The following is an 18,884-nucleotide window of genomic DNA, read 5'->3' on the forward strand; positions in this document are numbered from 1 at the left end:
CTTCAGAGTAAGATAAAATTACATGAGTACACAAAAATTACTTTTAAGTAGTTCTATTTATCACCTGAATGCTATCACCTCTCATTATCCCTTCAGGGGAGTAGATATGACTCCAGGAACAAAAGTTAAAAAAAAAAAGCAACAAAAATCCCCTCTGTCATGTATGATTTAGAGGGGTCACATGAGAAGCATGATAATGTCATCCTTTAAAAAATGATGCTACCAGTATCTAAGTACCGTTTCCACTGTTTGCTTACTCAGGGAAACCAAGAGATTTTGATCAATGGCTTGCTGTCCTCCAACCCGGATTACTGTGACTCCTAGCTCCGTACTAGTCTTTGCTGGATTTTTAAATCACTTTTGTAGAACTTCACTGGAAAGACAAGCTTATGCCATCATTTTACATAATTCCCAAAGGAAGTCTGTGGCTTCTTTTCTGACAAGTGACTGATTTTAAAGTGGTATTAGTATTTTACAAGATTTTGCAGGTCTAGTACCAAATATTACATTGATAGATGCTTTACAAACACAGACAGGCTATAATCAAATAGACCTCTGAGCTCATATGGTTGGCTGAATCTGACTAGATTGCCAAATCAGGGACAAATGTGTTTTAGATTTCCTCGCTTTTTGTCCTTTATGCTCTAAATCCATAGAATTCATTTGTCTCTGGACAAAATGCTGAGTGAGCTCTGTTGCTTTTAAGAACAGTTGACAGATCTGATGTGTACCTGTAGCTGAGATGGATAACTTCAAATTGCTTTCATTACCTACTTCTACTTCTAGTCATTGAGAAGTGCTAAAAGGAAAATGTGTGTGTGTGAATATATGTATTAAATATTTAATAGAGGACGAACCTAAACAGAAGAGCCTTCCTGATCTATTTAAGCACTTATGTTAGAGTTCTGGAAGGGATAGTTTTAGCTGCATCTTCTGACAATCTAATTTCTTGATTATCTGTTCTGGCAAGTCTTTGATTCCCAACAGTACTGTACGTTTTTCTACCTCACTATGATTCTCTGTAGAGCTGTGTTTCTCCTGGGAAGCAATTTTCTTAATGGCACCTGTCTCCTCTCCTCCTTTGTGAATACTGAAGTAAACAAGTTATTTAATTGTTTAAGAATGCCTTTTCCTTCCTGCAGAAATGGTATTCCTAGTTCTTGGATATATTTCACTCTTTCTCCAAGTCGTTATCTATGACTCTTTGTTCACTAATGAATGTATATTTTTTACTTACTTTTATCTCTTTTTATAAATTATCTCCAGTTCATTTTTTTCTTATCGTATATCAAAAGCTCTTAAATATCATAACATTTCTGGTTCTTTATATTCCTTCCAAGAGAAATTCTATCCAAACACTATGATTCTGTATTTGAAATTAAAATAAGAAATTATTAAAATAGAGCAAGCGCTAATAGAAAAGCAGCTCATACCATATCCCAGACTTTAACTGATTTTTTCAGTTTCAAGCTTTTTCCATCTGGCAGCGTAAAATATTTTTCTTGGTATTCTTGAAGTAAAAGCAGCCTCTCCCTCAATTATAGTGGAAAATTTCTATGCTTTTTTAAGTTACTTTTGAAGTACTTAATATAGAACACGTTGTATGTTTGCCCTCAGTGGGAGATTCAGTGTCATGAAGTCTCTAAGGGAAACTGGTCTTCTTTACAATAGGAAAAAATATCAGGAGAGAGAACACGCAAATGTTGAAATTTCAGCAAAAAGAAATGCAATTCCTTTAAAACTAGTTCCTTATCAGTCATGATACTTTTTTAAGGTCAAAAATAGGCAACATGGTAGGACTCATTAGCTGTTTTTTTTCTACTTAGAAGTTCTGATCCAAATTACAAGTGAAAATGATACGGTAGATGCTACGCTAATTGCACTCTGGAATTTTGCTTGTTCAGAAAATTTAAGGGGAAACTTTTTGGCATGAAACTTCATGTAAAAATGAGTAAATTTTTCAGCTTACTAATTCAATAATGTTTTGTGAACTGGAAATTGAAGGATGAAAGACAAAGGTATTCCCTGCTGAATGTTACAGTCAATTCTGTTTGCTTGAGTTATTACCTTGTTTAGAACAATTTAACAGCCTCTGCTCCAGACAACGTCATCTTAGCATGGAAGAGTTTCTACAACACCTGCTTTGTCTTACATCTGGCCTAAAGCAACACTACTATCCCCTTCTTCCCAGTCCTTAAAATCAAACATTTTAAAAAAGTAAAGAAAGAACAGAGCACCTTTAATAAGATCTTACCTTGACATTTTTTTGGCTAGAGATGAAGGTGCAGGTTTTCAGTGTAGTATAAAGATGCGGTGAACCTAGTTCTTCATGCAAACTAAATTATAGAAGATAGAGAGACTACCTTCAAAATAACCCATTTCCAAGCTAACATCCTGTGCAAATGAGCTCACAAGGGGAAGGCTCGGATCAAAACAAGGCCTAATTATGAGGATCTGTGAGGCGCACTGGCTCTTTGGAGAGGCCGAGATGGCCTATAAAACTGACTGATCCAGGAAAAAATATTTAAGAATTTTAAGCTGTATGTTTTGCAGGAAGAAGCAAAGGTGTAGTTTTGAGGGGCTATAGCTTATCAGAGACTGCATGGTTCCCAGAAAGAGTTAGCTAGTCAGGCTGGCATGAGATGCTGTATCTGCAGCATTTAAAAAATGGGGGAGTGCTACTAGGACTTGAATGCGTGTTTGGTCTGACTCCTCTAAGGCATTTTTTATTGCAGAGAACTAAAAATGCAGAGGAGAATGAGATATTCTGAGTGCATGATAGCAATCCATGAACTGAGACAAATGTTTGGAGAGTAACTAGGAGCTTTCCCTGGGGAAAGAACAGTAGAGACTGGCCAGCACTGCCTAAAGTGGCCTGGTGGGCGGTTCCACCTCCTCCTGCCCACTCTGTCTTCCGTGTGATATAGTGGGCTTGTAACGGGGTCTGCTCTAGGCTGGGAGGGCCGATAGGAAAACCAGAGATTTCTCAGAGCCGGGGGACAGCCACAACAGGGACAGATGAGCTGTGGAGACTCCCTATGGTCCTCAGAGCCTGAGTGCCATGGAGGAATTTGGCCTGAGCAAGCTCAGCTCTTCTGAACTTGGAGTCTGCACTGCCATGGAGACCTCTTTCAGAATTTCCTGTTCGCCCTTCCCAACACTGGCAAGAAGTATGCAAACAAGATGAAAGGAGATGGAATTATTGCCCACCTCCAAGGCAGCCTGAGTAAGCGCTTAGGTATCCATCCCTCCACAGTAGGGTATGCAAGTAGGTGAACTCTATTTTCATACCACTTTCAGAGTTGCTGACAGCCTTCCTTTCCTGTTCTGCTTCAGGCTTGGCATAGAAGGATGTTCTCAGCCCACCTGCATGTGACACTAGGGTTCATGTGCGTTTGCATGTGACCGCAAATGCGAGAGTGAGAAGTGCTGCTCTCAGAAAGAGGATTCTCTTCAGTCAGCAGAAAGATATCAGAAACAAGTTAAAATCTAGCAGGAGGAAAATGTTTAGAGCTATCTGTCTCTTAAGGGATACATGGAGGGAGGGCTAGGAACTAAGGCTGCTTTTATAGTCAATGATGGAAAAGAGTAACTCAGAGCATGAGGATGGACGCTACCACCTAACTAAGGGTGAACATCATGATCTGGAACTATTTGCTCTTATTCACTGAATCTAAAGGCAGTTGACAATAGCAAGTTTTAAATCAATTGCCTCCAGACAATATGCAATTCCATCAGTCAGCTTTTGTATCTGCAAGTTTATCAAAACATTTCAAAGCAAACAAACAAGATTTTGCTATAACAGAAATTTCCTGGCCATTCTGAACAATTTCAGAACTAACTTGGTAGATGCAATTAAAATTTTCCTCAGAGAGATGTCACAGAAAGCGAAGATGACTTTGCTTTTTTGTTTGCAGCAAGGATCTTTTCTGTTAGCCTGAATGGAGAACTCTTTCTTCGGACTTATGTTTCACCCTATCAGCTACCAAAGCTGCTTTGTGCAGCATTTCTCATTGCATTAGAATTTTCCTCTTCTGAAAGATGATGCAGTGAGCAGAACTGACAGGACTCGTCTGGGCTCTGCTCTGTATTATTGGATGTAATTGGTATGTCTGTCCCTTAGCTCCATCTGTGTTATCTGAAGCATTACAGGTTTGAATTCTTGCAATTTGTTTAATCTGTTTATTTGGGGATGATATTTTCCCCTGCATTTATAATATTTTGCACCTTTTCTTACTATGGATAAAAGAAGAACAACTAAATAATTCATCTGACAAATAGCGAAGTACTTTTTTTTTCTCCCTCATAAGAGGGTTTTTTTTTTTTTTTTACTTGATTTACTGGCTTTCTCTTTCTCCTGCACTGAGAGGTTACTCTCTGTTGAGGTAATCAAGATAGCTAAAATCAAACAGATTGAGTCTTTACAGGAATAGCTGACCTGAAGCTTAAATAGCTAATGTATACTGTAGCATAATGCGTAAGCTTGAAAAGATCCAGAATAAGTTATAGGGCTATATTTATTGTGGAAATGGAATTTTGTGTCTGCTGTTAATAGGAGTTCAGTATGACAGTTCTCCTATCTATATATTACAAAAATGATTTTAGGTAGCCAACAAAGAACCCTTTACTGTTAAACGCCATGAGAAAAAAAAGACATAATTATATTTAAGCAACTGCCGTTTTAGGTGACATTTTTCCCGTGTAGGCAAAAGCTATCTGAATGCACTGGGATGTGCTCAGACTTGAAGAACTGATGCCTCAGCAAACCACATTTGCCCCTCCAGATTTCTAATGGATCACTTCTGCATCAAACCTGTAATTGCAAGCACTTTATTGCTTACTCAGTCCCACAGACCACTTCCCAGGGGCCTCACAGACATTATTTATAACCTTTAATATGTACTTTCTAGCAGGAGTGCAGAAGCTGCTGTTCCAAGCCCAGGTGTGATGGAAGGGGGAATACCGTAAGCATTGGTATTGCCACCGTATCAGACCTCAGCTGGAGGTCTGCCCTTCCTTGCTTGGGGTCTGTCCTGGTTCTAGCTGACCTTTGGACAAGACCTCGTGGGAAAAGCTCTTTTCTCTGCCTTTGAAAGAATGGACAAAATCTGCTTCTAAGCAACCATCTTGCTGCTGTCCTTGTATCTGCTATAACAAAGCCGATGCGGTGGGAACGACCACTGAAGGGAGATCTTGTCCGAGGGAGCAGAGCCAGTGCCTAACTGTGGTACAGCACCGGTCACAACACATACAGTGAGCGTCCAGTTAGTGCACTCACTTTTGTTCTGTTTCGAAAATAGGTTGAGAAAACATTGCCTTTAACGAATAATAACCACTATACAACTAGAGGCCATTTGCTTAAAGACTAGACATAGTTCGATTCTTTTCTTTTCTCTATCTTTGAATGATACTGGCCTCAAATTCTTTGTTATTCCTATCTGTAGGCCAGTGATGATATATCCTTCCTTTCTGAAGGAGTTTGAGATCTGCTAATGAGGCACACTGTGTAAGGGCATAATTAGTATTCTTGTTTGTCGAATATTACTATACACAGAGTTGTAGCAATGTGACTTCAGAATGTGTAAAGTAATTATTTGTGCCGAGTATAAATATCATCAAGGAAATGGAAGAATTTGTTGTCTGTGATGTGATAAAATGACATTATCCTGCCCTGACATTTACAAAAAGAAGCCCTTTTTCTATATTTCATTTGCTATGTCACACTCATGTTCTGCAAGAAAATTAAGGTAATTGATGAAAACAGAAGGAAATTATTTGAACTTTACTTTTTTAAAGATTGAGAGTGCAATATTAATAGGAGCTTTTTTTTTTTTGAAATCAGGCTGCATATCAGTTTTTATACAGATGCTAAACTTTCCTACCATCATAGTCAGAGGAAAACTATTAGGCTGAAAAGCCATGGGGTGAAGAAGACGAAATTATATTTTTCTTGAGGCAGTATGTTTCAAAAATGTAATTATTGTTTATCCTTTGTGAATATTAAATACAATTGTAATTGTATTGATAAATACAATTACTTTGTTTGCCATCCCTTGACTAATTCTTAAGGCTTAGGCAGGTCAGCGGTAGAATTGATGTGTTTAACTTTGCATTAATAAGAAACAGAATTTGTCCATTAAATGCTTGATCTTACCAACACTCAGTACTGTATGGTGCTTACTATATGGTAAAAAGTCTACTGAAATCCAGCACTCAATGTTAGGTGATACCAGCTGAAAGATACTTTAGAGGGAACGGTGGATTTCTAAAGGAGGGGTTGCGTCAGCTTAAAGCAGGACATTCCTGAAGTTGAAATCTTGTGTTTCTCTTTTTGCAGGGATCCCCAGAATTTGTATCCCCCTGAGGTCAGCAATGCAAAGCTTCAGTATGCTGGTTGGGGTCCAAAAGGGCAACAGCTGGTAAGAGAAAGAGCAAGCGTGCAAATGAATTTATAGAATATCCTGCTGTTATTCTGAAGTAAAGAATGGATAGCCCTTTCTCGACTAGTTTCTTGAAACCTGAGTGGCAACTTTAAGAATTGAAAACTGTATCCAAAATATTGAAATATTTAGGAAACAGGAACCCTGTAGGAGCAAATTCTTTGAAGATGGGTATTATAATCTTTGCTTGTCTCTGTTGGCACATACCTGCTCGTGGCCCAACCTGGAGCTGCAAAGCCTACAGTGCCTGACTGCTAACCAGAATTTTGCGTGTGCACACAGCTACAATCGTGGGTAACACTGAAACAGGTTTTTTCGTTGTGTCTATCAGTATGGAAACTAAGTGCTGAATGTGGCTTATTTTGGCAGTATAGAAATGTCAATATTAAACAGTAATAGTAATTAAAACCAGCCTGCATATAAGATGTCTTAGAGTTTGTTTCCCACTTACCTGGTATTAATTATCTCCATCCATGCTAGTCCCTGCAAGTGGCTTTATGCTTCAGAAAAAAAAGGAAATTTTTAGCTCTTGCATCTTTATGGGGGTTGTTTTATCATGTCATTTATTTATAACATTGTCAAATATATAAATTTACTGCAAAATAATTGCATCTAAAAGCATAGAAAAAGAAGACTTTATAAATAGCTATCTGAGGCATGCATCTGCTTCTCCCAGTGCTGGACATAGAACAAACTTAGAACAAAGAGTATGATCTAGTTAGTATGTTATTGGTTCACAAAGGAGTCTTCAGACTTCCAACTTTGAGACAAGAGGGTTTTTTTTATATTAGCAGATTCATGTGGAGAATGCTGCTGTCTAGAACTGATTTGTTCTGAATTTGCCCCGTACTTGTTGGCAAAATGGACAAAAGTAGATGTGTCTTACAGAGAGTTTTCAGAGCATGCTTTAAAAAATAAAAAAAAGGGATTCATTGTGTTTCATATAGCCTTTCATGATGCAACAGTCCTGAAATCTCCAGTGTTTTTTCTCTTGGCCGCCACCATAATAGATTTGTGCATTTTTAGAGTAACGATGTCCTGGCCAAATCCCCTGGCTTCATTTCCTGGTGCAAAACCAATATTAAATTTTTGCGCATGACAAATAATCTCTTTCTGTTGGAACAAGAACATAAAAAAGGGCAACTTTTTTGTGGAGTTTCTATACCAAAAATTGAGCTTTAAAAGTGGCCAAGAAAATCTTGCATGTTTCTCATGTCGCTTTCCAAGCAACACTCTCTTGGGGATTTTGGATCTGGGCCATTAACTAGATAGTTTTCGAAGTCTGTGATTCAAGAAACTGCAACAGAATACATTACCATTGCCAGTTTGTAAATCAGGTTGGAGGAAAGGTAACAGGGACAGAGAGGTCTCTCCTCTGCTCTTTGGAAAAATCCGATTTGAGACTATTATCCGTCTCAAATCTGACAGGAATGGTGAAACAGTGCCCTTTGCGTTTATGCCATATGACTTCTTAGAAGCTCATTTTTTCTCCCTGCACACACACACATGTCCTGCTTTCAACTTTTGTGTGTGCCACTTCAAATTCCTTAGTCTGCCACCCCACTCCTGAGCGGTTTGTACTGACTCACAAGAGATTCGGGTGTGATGCCGAGCACACTCTTTCCATTATATTCAGTTGCAAAGAGCTCTGTCTTCTCTTCCTTGGGTTTCTGGTCAGTTGATGATGTCCAGTCAGTTGCTAGCACATAATGCTCAACAACTGGAGACTGCCTTTAGGATATGGCAAAAGAAAGCAAAAAGAGAAGGGCATATTTTGTCTTTACTGTTAGCTAGCTTTTATATCTTAAGTCCAACAAACTGAGCTTTACAATGTAAAGTGAAAGTTGTGGTCTGCTGATCGAAAGGTAATACTGAGTTGTGTTAGTGATTTTCTACGCGTCATAGGTATATCTTCCTTTCTTCAGCACGTTTTTGCTGCAAACTTATCTGCCTTCAGTACCTTGACTCAAAGCATGTTGTTGATAATCCATTCACATTAATTTTACCAATCTATATGGGTGTGCTTAATTTTCAACTCAGAAAAATTTAACATTTTTCATATTAAAAACCAGACCAACAGTCTACTTCCTCCATTGCTTTCCCTACCAAAGGCTCATAACCCTACACAGAAACAAAAAATATTCATATAAAAACTGGAAAATTATATATACAATAATTATATGTACAAATGAGGAGAAAAAAAGTCTTCTATTTTTACTCCCAGCTTGATTCTTTAATCTTGAAATAATAGATATCACTTTCCACTGATTTTTATTAAGAATACAGTGATAACTTTAATTCCATAAGGCATCAAGTTTGATGTATATCCCTTCTGTTGGCCATCTGGCAGATTTCAATTAACTTTAAATATTCTGGCTGCTGTTGAATTCCATATGAATCTGGTGAATATCTTGCAACAGTGGATTTGTTCTGTGGAGACAACACTGAGTGCAAAGGAGGAGAAAAATAAAGGTCTTAAACCTAATGGTGTGAATGTGCATTTGCTGACTGTAGACTGTAGGTTGTGTTGCAGGAGAGGGAGAGGAAAAATGTCAAGTGGGACCGAGAGGAGTAACTGGCCATGTTTCTAGGCCAGTTTCTAGGTGTTGTGTTTCTAGGTGGCTACAGAGCAAAAGGAGCTCTGAGAAGATAGCACCTTAAAGTAGACATTAGAGTGTTGTAGAGTGGCCCTACCCATGCCCAAAGTTATATGAGTGTGTGCCAGCTCCTGTGCTGCAAGGGGAACTGCTAGGGAAGCATTCCCTTCCAGCGCAAGATCTGAGATCCTACCTGAGACTGCATTTCCCACAAAAGGTGGAGGAGAAAGGTGATGGGATCACCCTGAACATATCATAGTTCTTGGGAAATAAAAAGCTTTCCTCTTGAAATCTCATGATGTGTTCTAGTGTGGCAAAACAGAGAGCAGGAGAGTAGAGGATTTGGCCCGACAAATTTTTATTTCCTTTCCAGGTTTTTTTTTCCTCCTTCCTAGGAGAACTTTTGGCCACTATGTCTGACCTCTTTCTCTCTTGCATGTCTAACCATATAAAAAAAAAATCTGAAATAGAAACAGTCTGAGTGATCTGCATTCTTGGTGATTAAGAGTAAACAGTGGAACTTTCCTAGGAGCAATTTTCCCTTTATCTTATTTTCTTTTGTCTTTACTCATTGAATTATATGCCAAGTTTTAGATTATGAACTCCTCAGAGCATTGTTCTTGACTTCTTACTTTCCTGCCACACATGCTAACAGAGCTGTATAAATAATAGCAGATATTGGAATTGAGAAAATCTATGTCAGAAGATCAGAATACAAAAAAGAAAAATCCCTTCTGACACCTCAAAACAATACTTTAGTCATTCTCAGATTTTAGCTAAAATCATAACAAATTAAAAGTCTTACAAAGCTAAGTTCAGTAAGCCATTAAGCCATTAAGTTCAGTACAAGAGGGAACATGTTTCCTAAATGTTGCTTTCATTAGAGGGCTCATTCCTCTCTGTTGTCCTATGACAGGAACCGTCATTTATGCCTTTGTAGAATGAGGGAAAACTATTGTTAAATCAGAATAGCACTGTGATTTATTCACTTTTTGTATGCGTAAATTACTGTGGAAGAGAGTGAAAAAATCCATCCTTTTCTCTGTGCACCCATGCTCCCCCCATGCTCCAGCCCATGCTCCCCCTTAGTACTTAATCTCAACCCCCTAGCCTTAGCTTGTAACTGCATAGCGCTTGGTGGGTTTAAGTGAATAGGCTGTATTTCCCTCAAATAATTTGTATAATACTTTCTAGATATCTGAGGATGTTGGTGGCATGATAGGACTGCAGCAGAGTGTGAGATTGTAGCTTTGCCCTGTTCTGTGTATGCTTATCTTCGTAAAATTCTTAATTCCTCAGATTTCTCCTCTTCTTCTGATCTTGGCGTCTGTGGCCCATCAGCTACCCACCTTCCTCCTTCTGGAGTTTCAATTCCATCACAGAAACTTCTGTCAGTCCTTCTTATTGGACTATTCTACTGTTTCTGTGCTTCACACCTTTACATTTTTTACAGTAAATTTCTGCCCAAGTGCAGAGAGCTCACACGAAGTTTCCATGGTATATAACCTGCGCAAAGGTTGATATCACCCCACACCTGGTCTTCCGAAAGCATCTGAGTCTGACAAGTTGGAACCCTCTATTTATCCCGTAGATAAGTACACTGTGAACAGCAACAACGCTGCTTTCCATTCCTGGTTTTCCTGGCAGCGTGACTGAACGCAGGGAGTTGTCGAGGAGGGAGGCTGTCTAGCGCATATCTGCAGCTGAAGCGCTCAAAGAAGCAAAAAACGCCTGAAGTGTTCAGGATGCTTTTGTATCCAAGTTTCCCTAAAATGACTGCATCCAGGTTTTAAATATTTACTTTAAGGACAAACTGTGTGTGTACGTGGGCACTATTGTCATAAGTAAGGCACAAGTAATAGAGCTAATCTAACAATGTGCGTTGAATATTTGGCTGCGTTGACGTGATTAAAGCACCGGAGTTTTTAAAACTTCAGTGTCAAAGGCAGAAGAATTTCTGCCATGCTGCTATTTTCCTTTTTTTTTTTCCTTCTTTTAATCAGAATCTGCAGCAGTCCTGACAGATGCTAATGATAACAGTGACACATCAGATGCCAGACGAAGCATTTTTTTTGCAGAACTGTATAGGTAACAGTTATACTTCAAAAAATCTCTCTCACAGATCATATTATTTATTCCTCAGTAAAGAGGAACATGCTATAATGGTTCTCCTGTTCAGTCAGTCATTTACTGTTCCCACTATTTACTGAAATCACCTAAAACATCCAGGAAAAGGATTAGAGTTGTACTTAGGTGCCAAAAGCTTTTTATGCGTTTGCATTTATTACATATCCACAGAATGCTCAAAACGGGTCTTCCCTCTGTTCCCTCAGAATAAACCATTTCAAGTGCTAACATCTGGGGCAGGAGCTGCCTTTTATTTTTGTAGATTATGCAGCAATCAAGTGTATAATTAGTTCTAACGTAACAGAAGTTATGTTTCACGGCAGGTGTAGAAGTTTCATTAAGAAATCTCAATTTCAATAAAATGCAAATACCAGGAAAAAGGAGGAGCAAGTGTATCAGCTCTAACATGTTAGGGTTTTGCAGGTGCCCTCAAACAATGAATGCTAATGCTGGTAAATAGCTTATTGTTACAGATATTACTGTTGCTATTTAGACGCACTGTTGGTATTCATTTGCGCATAAAAATGTGAACTGCACATTTGTGATCCTGCTGCACAGGGTGAGAACCTGTCCATTTAATTTGCTTTTATCAAATTACTTCAACACTGTCGCATGTTGCCTTGCTAACTAGGATGTCTAGATGTGAAAAGCTGGTTAAATGATGAGACCTGGAATGAAACTGGAGTGACTCCTCTAATTAGCAGGGTTTTGCCTGCCTAACTCATGCTTCTCATGCCAGCTTAGTCCCAGGCAGAAGGGCTGAACACATACCAAGTGAGGAGGACCATCTTCATGGGATGTACTGATTCATCTGTTGTTGTTTCTAATCCAGCAGGGCCTTTCATCTGCTGTGTGTATAGCTGCTATAGGTCTATTTGTTTCCAGTATCATTTCATAGATGTTGCATCATTATTTTTTAAGCTGCTGTTCTCTCACCTTTTCTTTTGTGATGACATCTGAGTCAATATTTAGCTGCAGCCTGCTGTATGTAATTATTCTGCCTCTGTTAGCTTGCTAGTTACAAGGAAGAAAAGGTTCCCTCCTTCCTGCTGACTAAATGTGCCCTCTTCAAACATGGAGGGGAACTTTCAGAGTTACCTAACAGCTCTTTATAGGGTTCCTCCATTTTGGGAAAAGCAAGAGTTTCAGAATAGTAATGTATATTCTCCTCCTCATCCCCATTCCTAGTGTCTGAATATGAGGGTCTAGGAAGCCCCCGGCGAGATATATTGCGTATAAGCTGAATACCTGGACAGGTTACTTTTGTCTCAGCTGCCTGTTACCCTTCACCCCCATCACTATTTCATTCAGAGGAGTCTTTACTGCTTGGTTGCAGCAGCTGTGGTGCCCTGGTTTTTGTTTTTGCCCATGCTCCTCGCTTCTTTGGGCATTAGTGGGTTTATGTGTTTAATCCTCATTCATCGGAGGGAAGCTTCGGCAGCATCAGTGTTGTTGTTTCACGTCTGTATTTATTGCAGCATTTATTTATGCTACAATAAATGTCACCAAAAGAAAACATATGTAATGTAAATAAACTGTTGCTGTTTTTTTGGATATGAAAGTTTTCAAAGAAAAAATGAAATTGATAATGTGCCATAGAAATTTTCCCAATGAATCCAAAAATAGTTAGTACCCTTACATTTGAATTAAGAAATATAAGATAATGGGGTGTTTAGGGCATCACACATACAGGTCAGACTCTGATTAACTTCCTGTGTGATTTCATACGAGTCACTTAATGGTTTTTTTTGGATTGGTAGCAGCATAGACAGGGCACTATATCCCTGCCTTGCAGTGGACTTACAAAATTAATACATTAAATATTGTGGACATTTGTGCCCTGCCTTAAAGAAACGGCATATATACCTATAAGAAAGGCATAGTATTGATAGACTTGCTAGGTGAGAACGTTTGCCCTCTTTGTCACAAGGCAATTCACTATGTTTTTGCACTATAGTGCAAATGCTGAGTTATTGTTCATTATATGCTACTGCATTTCCTTGCATGCTACTGCAGTAGCACAGGAGGAGAAGATTCCTGACAGTGCAGCATCCTGCAGTAGAGTTCCACTGAAAATAGAAAAAAAAAAACCTTTAATGGAAATTGAAAATATTGGAATATAATGTCAATTGTGGATTATGGATACTAAACAAATATCTTTTTATTATGGGCTTTTTTCATTTCAAAGACCTAACCACTAGAAATAATGCAAATTAGTTCCTTAGGTCTGCGCATAAGTGTTTCTGGCATCTTATAAAGCCACAGTTGGTAGATGCTGTCCATTAAACACGTGCTTATGAAGCTGCAAGTGTTGTTCTTGGAAAGCTGCTATTTTGTGGCTTGAAAACTGTTTCCTTTTACTTCAAAAAGCAACAGTCATAGATGAGAATAGGTTCAAGTGACAGATGTTGTTAGGACAGCGCAAACTGAACTAAGCAGCACGATCTAAGCGATTGTGGAGTATTCCTCTTCACCTGTAATGCTGGTCTCACCTTCCTCAAAAAGTATATTTATCAGAATCATGAAACAATTTTTTATGAACAATTCTATTCCAGCAGCTAAATAGCATAGAGTAGTTGACCTAATAGGTGTTGACGATCGCTATTTCTAAATATTATATTAAAGAGGAAAGTCATACTGAATAGGTCACTGTCCAAGAACACGTGATGTGTAACTGGAAGAACCCCAAATCCCAGTTGCTGGTTCTTTATGCTGATAACTAATCCCTGCTCTCTCCTTAGCCAGACATTGTATAACGCAATAAAATATTTAAAATGAAACACTGTATCATCTCACATTAAATAATCTAATTTATAGTGATGCCCTACATAACCATCAGTGATATTAGGTTACAGAATACAAGCTAATCCATCAAGCAGAACTTAAAAGCAGAATCAGAGTTCCATACTAAATGGTACATTTACTGATATATACTTTAATGTAACAAGGCAGTTATAAATTAAAATAACCCCATTAGAAGCCAGGGCAAGGAATTCCAAGCAGATATAGTTCTTTTTGTCAAATAAACCCTCTTTTCTTCTCTGAATAACATAAAATAGTACAGGGTATTTTTCTTAAAACATACATACTTTAAAATATCTGGAATCTTGATAATTGCTTATTCAGCTAGACCCTGGCAGATTAGGACTCATGTATGTTATGGAATAGCCTGCTCACAGAATATAAACGGAAATATACTGCATTTATAATGACACAATATCAAAAATCTAAAGAAACTTGCAGAAGCTTGAGAAGAATATTAGTATATTTAAGGCTTGGAGCATCAAGACACAAATCTCTTCCTTGCTTAATTTAAGAGGGAAAAAAAATGGGGATTGTATTGGGATTATAGCATTCTGGCATCACTCTTATAGCCCGTTATATGGGACTTTATCTTGTTTATCAATTTTGCCAGTTTTGGGTTGTCTCTAAAGACCTTAAAAACTACTATGTCTTGTAAACTTTCCTACTTTCCAAAGTGAACCTTAACTTCTCCTGGGCAAAAGGTTCCTGAATGCTATAGGCACACCAGAAACATGATTTAGTAAGAATGGTATCCTTAGAAAAAACTTAATTGATCCTAGGAAGGACTTGCACTATACAGAATCTATCATTCATGTATTAGGCATATTCTATATTACTTGCAGGCAATGCAGTTACAAATACTTTTTGTAAATCAGATTACTTAAAAAATCCATAAAGTCATTATTATAGAATCTCAGAATGGCTGAGGTTGGAAGGGACGGACCTGTAGAGATCATCTCGTCCAACCCCCCGCTGAGGCAGGATCACCTACAGCAGATTGCCCGGGATTGTGTCCAGTTGGGAAAAAGTGTTTTCTTATGTTCAGACAGAATTTCCTCTGTTTCAATTTGTGTCATTTTTTTTTTAAGCTGCTGTCCTTTCACCTTTCTTGTTACCTGTCATGTTCCTCACTAGATTCAACTCTAGGTGGGTTTTACCTCTCCTAATGTAACTCTATGCTTGGACAGTGTCTCTGCATTTCTCCTGGATCACCTGTCCCTTCTTCCACCTCTTGTATGCTTCCTTTTTATATTTGAATTTTGTCAGGAGTTACTTGTTCATCCGTGTAGGCCTCCTGCTACCTTAGCTTCATTTCCTGCATGTTGAGATGGACTGTTTCTGAGTTTGGAGGAGAAAATCATTGAATATCAACCAGCTCTCTTGGACCTTTTTTCTCTCCAGGACCTTATCACATCAGATTCTCCCAAGCAGGTCCCTGAACAGGCCACAATCTGCTTTCCTGAAGTCCAGGGCTGGGATCCTGCTCTTTACCTTGTTCTATTCTTGCAGGATCCTGAACTCCACCATCTCATGGCTGCTGCAGCCAAGGCTGCCACTGATCTTTACATCCCTTCAATCCTTGTTTGTAAGTATGAGGTCCAGCAGAGCACCTCCTCTTGTCAGCTCATCAATCATCTCTGTTAGGAAGTTGTCATCAACATACTCCAGAAACCTCCTGTATTTACTGTGCCCTGTTCTATTGTCCTTCCAGCAGATAGAGAGGCAATTGAGGTCCCCCATGAGAACAAGAGCCTGCAAATGTGAGGCCTCATCTGAAGGAGGCCTCATCTATTTCTACTTCCTGATCAGGCAGTCTGTAGCAGACACCCATAAACCATCCCTGCTGATCTGCCCACTAATCCTGACCCACAAGCTCTTGCTGGCTCATCATCCATCCCAAGGCAGAGCTCCATGAAACCCTACTTCCCTTTCCTATAAAAAGCAGCTCCCTCTCCTCACCTTTCCAGTCTGTCCTTCCTAAAGAGCCGGTATCCATCCGTTGCAGCACTCCAGTTGTATGAGTTATCTCATGACATCCCTATTAACGAAAATGTAGTCTCGCAACTGCACAAAGACCTCTAATCCCTCCTATTTATTCCTTATGCTATGTGCTTTAGTGTACAGGCACTTCAGAAATGCACTCACCACTCAGTGCTGATTTTCCAGAAAATGTATGAGAGCTTTACCCATAACATTGTGCTCTTGGCTCTTCCTTATTTTTGTGTATCTGTTGAAGGTGGGTCTCCGTGAGGCCTATTTTATTCTCTTTAAGGTCTCTCTTGTCCACATCCCCCTGCACCCTTTTCTTGCCCCGTGCTCCACTCACTTGAGTATGGGTCACCACCTCCCTTTCCCGTATGGGAGATATCCCCTGTAAGGGGATAGTGCTAGACTTTGCTGGAAGCCACAGCTGCCTGTGGCTATTGTTACCCAGCAGCAGCAGGCAACCCAATGGTTAAGAGGTCCCAGTAGTTCTCTAATGATCCGAGAAGAAGATCCCGGAAGATCCAGAAGCAGAGCCTGGAAACTGCTGCATAACCTGCTGCCGCTGTTGGATGCCTCTGGGGCCATGGGGGCCAGTAGACACTACCCTTATAAATAGAAAATATTTTTTTCATTTGAAGGTATGAAGGGATGTTCTTCTATTCCTTCTGACTTCTCAGTCTGTATTTGTCCCCTTGTTGGTCCTGTGCAATTGGGACAAATTAGATTATTAATATTTATTAATAAATAAGATTATTAATATTTAGATTATTAATATTTATTTTACAACCGCTGTTAGAAATATCCAAGAAACTTGGCTAAATTCAAGAGATTTGCACAACTCTCTGCATGGTGACTCTTCTGCACTTTCTTTTCTAGATGTGTAAACAAAGCTACTGAATATGATAGAGTTTTCATTTGTTTTTTATAGTAATTCTGACTGTTTTCCTTTGCAGAATCAATTTCATCCCCTTTCATTACATTGATCTCTATGCAGTTAATCTCCTACACTACTAATATTAGATACGTGCAAGCTTTCCGTCTCGAATGAGGAGTCATGCGTGCTGTTTTTAATGTGTTCATGTGTCAGTGTGATCGTACATGCATCAACCTGCACTATTGTATTCTCCGATTTTATTGACCCCCTGGGGTAGTTTCAGCTTCTCTGTGTTGAAAACTGCCTTCCTTCAGAATCGTTTTATATTAGTGTGATCCTTACTTTGATCTGAATGCCACCTTTGCCATTCTGCATGCAGAATAAGGCTGAATGGAAGTAACTCGTATCTATAGGTTGTGTGTCTTCAGAAATAGCTATATCCTCTAAATTCTTGTCTTGGTAAGGAGTGAGTTATTTTCTTATTCTGAAATGAAGTAAAGTTTAAGCCCCTGTAAGAAAAATTGAAACTGTAGCCTTCTCTGTCAATTATTTATCAAGAAGTTATTCTCAGCAATGTGTGCTTCACATGGAAAAATTGTGTTCCTCAGTGATTTTAATGATGAAATTTGGTTTTATAAAAAAAAAACATTAATTTAGAAATTTATTACTTCACTTCTCCACCATAATTTGTTATATGTCTCTTTCCTAAGTTTTAAAAATTAACCATTTAGTGAGGAGGAATGAAAATCTTTTGAAGTTTTTTTTTGTCTAACTTTCATTTTCCATCTGCTATCAAAAGACGTTTTGATAACAACTATAAAAGCCTAATTAAAATACTAGCTCTTATGTAAGTTCACTGATGAGAATTAGTGTTATAGTTTTGTTACTCTATTTGAAGAACTGATAAGAGCTGGCCTAATCATGTCATATGCATTAAAAACAACACTTGCAACAGAATGAAAAGATGGAAGCTAGCTGCACATCAAAGTCTGTTATTTTTGAGATTCAAAAGCAAAAATTGGCAGAATACTCATTAAATAATGCATACTCAATCAGCAACAATCTTTAGAACTGATTTTGAATTGATCACGTTTTTCTGCTGCAGTTGATGTAAGAATGATAATTGCAAAATGTCAAGACCTTTTTCTGTGCAGTACTTGTCAGGTTTCCTTGATATCCCGAAGTAAAATGCAATTATCATATCCATTTCAAAATGTGGCACGGACAGGGAAGGGCATGCTAATTCTGTGCCGTAAGGACAAGTTTCAACTTATAACCTCAGCAGAACAGCAGGGAATCTTTCTCTCTTTGCTCTTTTTCATTTTCACAGCCTTCAGCTTCCAAGCTTTATATAGCAGTGGAAAAACAAAACTTACATGAGAGGGGCTATTTTCAAAGTATTTAAATGGAATTGGACAGCACTAGAAATTGAGGGGGAAAGGAGAGATCTTTCCGTATATGCATTTCCAGCAAGAGTTTGATCATGCCCAGAAATAACTGTGGAAGTATCTATGTCAAAATATCTGTGGAATCAGGTGCAGATGGGTTCAGGCCATTCCAGAAACTTGAAAAAAGTGACTGGGAAGTTCACGATCTGACATTTCAAGCACCCATTTGCACACTATGGTTCCACCGTGGCTCTCAACAAATTCTTTAGTATAAGAAAAAGAGGTTGTACTTTGATACTTCCTGGATACATTGGGAAGTATCTCTCTCTATTTTTCTGAGGCTTTCAGATCCATGTGATGTGTGGTAGAAACCACAAAAATATGTATATAATTAACTTACAGTTCAGCATCAAACATGACATTTTTACCTTCCTATGATTGACCAAATAAATGAATAAAAGTATTAGAAATTTTAAAGAAGTATCCTACACTGAGTAATAGCGAAGTTAAAAACATCCTTGGTTAGATTATGGGACTGTTCATAGGCACTCGTGATGGAAGAAATAATTGATAGACAGTGGGTATAACCCTTAAATTGCACCTAAATTAGTTTCAGGCACTTAAATCCCCATTTATACCCCAGAGAGTGATGCAGTCTTGCTCCATT

General features: G+C 38.6%; 1 protein-coding gene across 5 annotated transcripts in view; it reads left to right on the plus strand.

Annotated features, from left to right (window-relative positions):
* Window positions 1-18,884, plus strand: part of DPP6 (dipeptidyl peptidase like 6) — a 581,229-nt gene that overhangs the window by 460,006 nt on the left and 102,339 nt on the right. For all 5 annotated transcript variants that reach the window (XM_068934271.1, XM_009682036.2, XM_068934270.1 and 2 more), the window contains exon 7: window positions 6,338-6,419. In XM_068934271.1, the coding sequence (XP_068790372.1) occupies window positions 6,338-6,419 (82 nt within the window). The remainder of the gene's footprint in view (window positions 1-6,337; window positions 6,420-18,884) is intronic.

Source organism: Struthio camelus, chromosome 2 (genome assembly GCF_040807025.1).
Source record: "Struthio camelus isolate bStrCam1 chromosome 2, bStrCam1.hap1, whole genome shotgun sequence".
Taxonomy (NCBI): domain Eukaryota; kingdom Metazoa; phylum Chordata; class Aves; order Struthioniformes; family Struthionidae; genus Struthio; species Struthio camelus.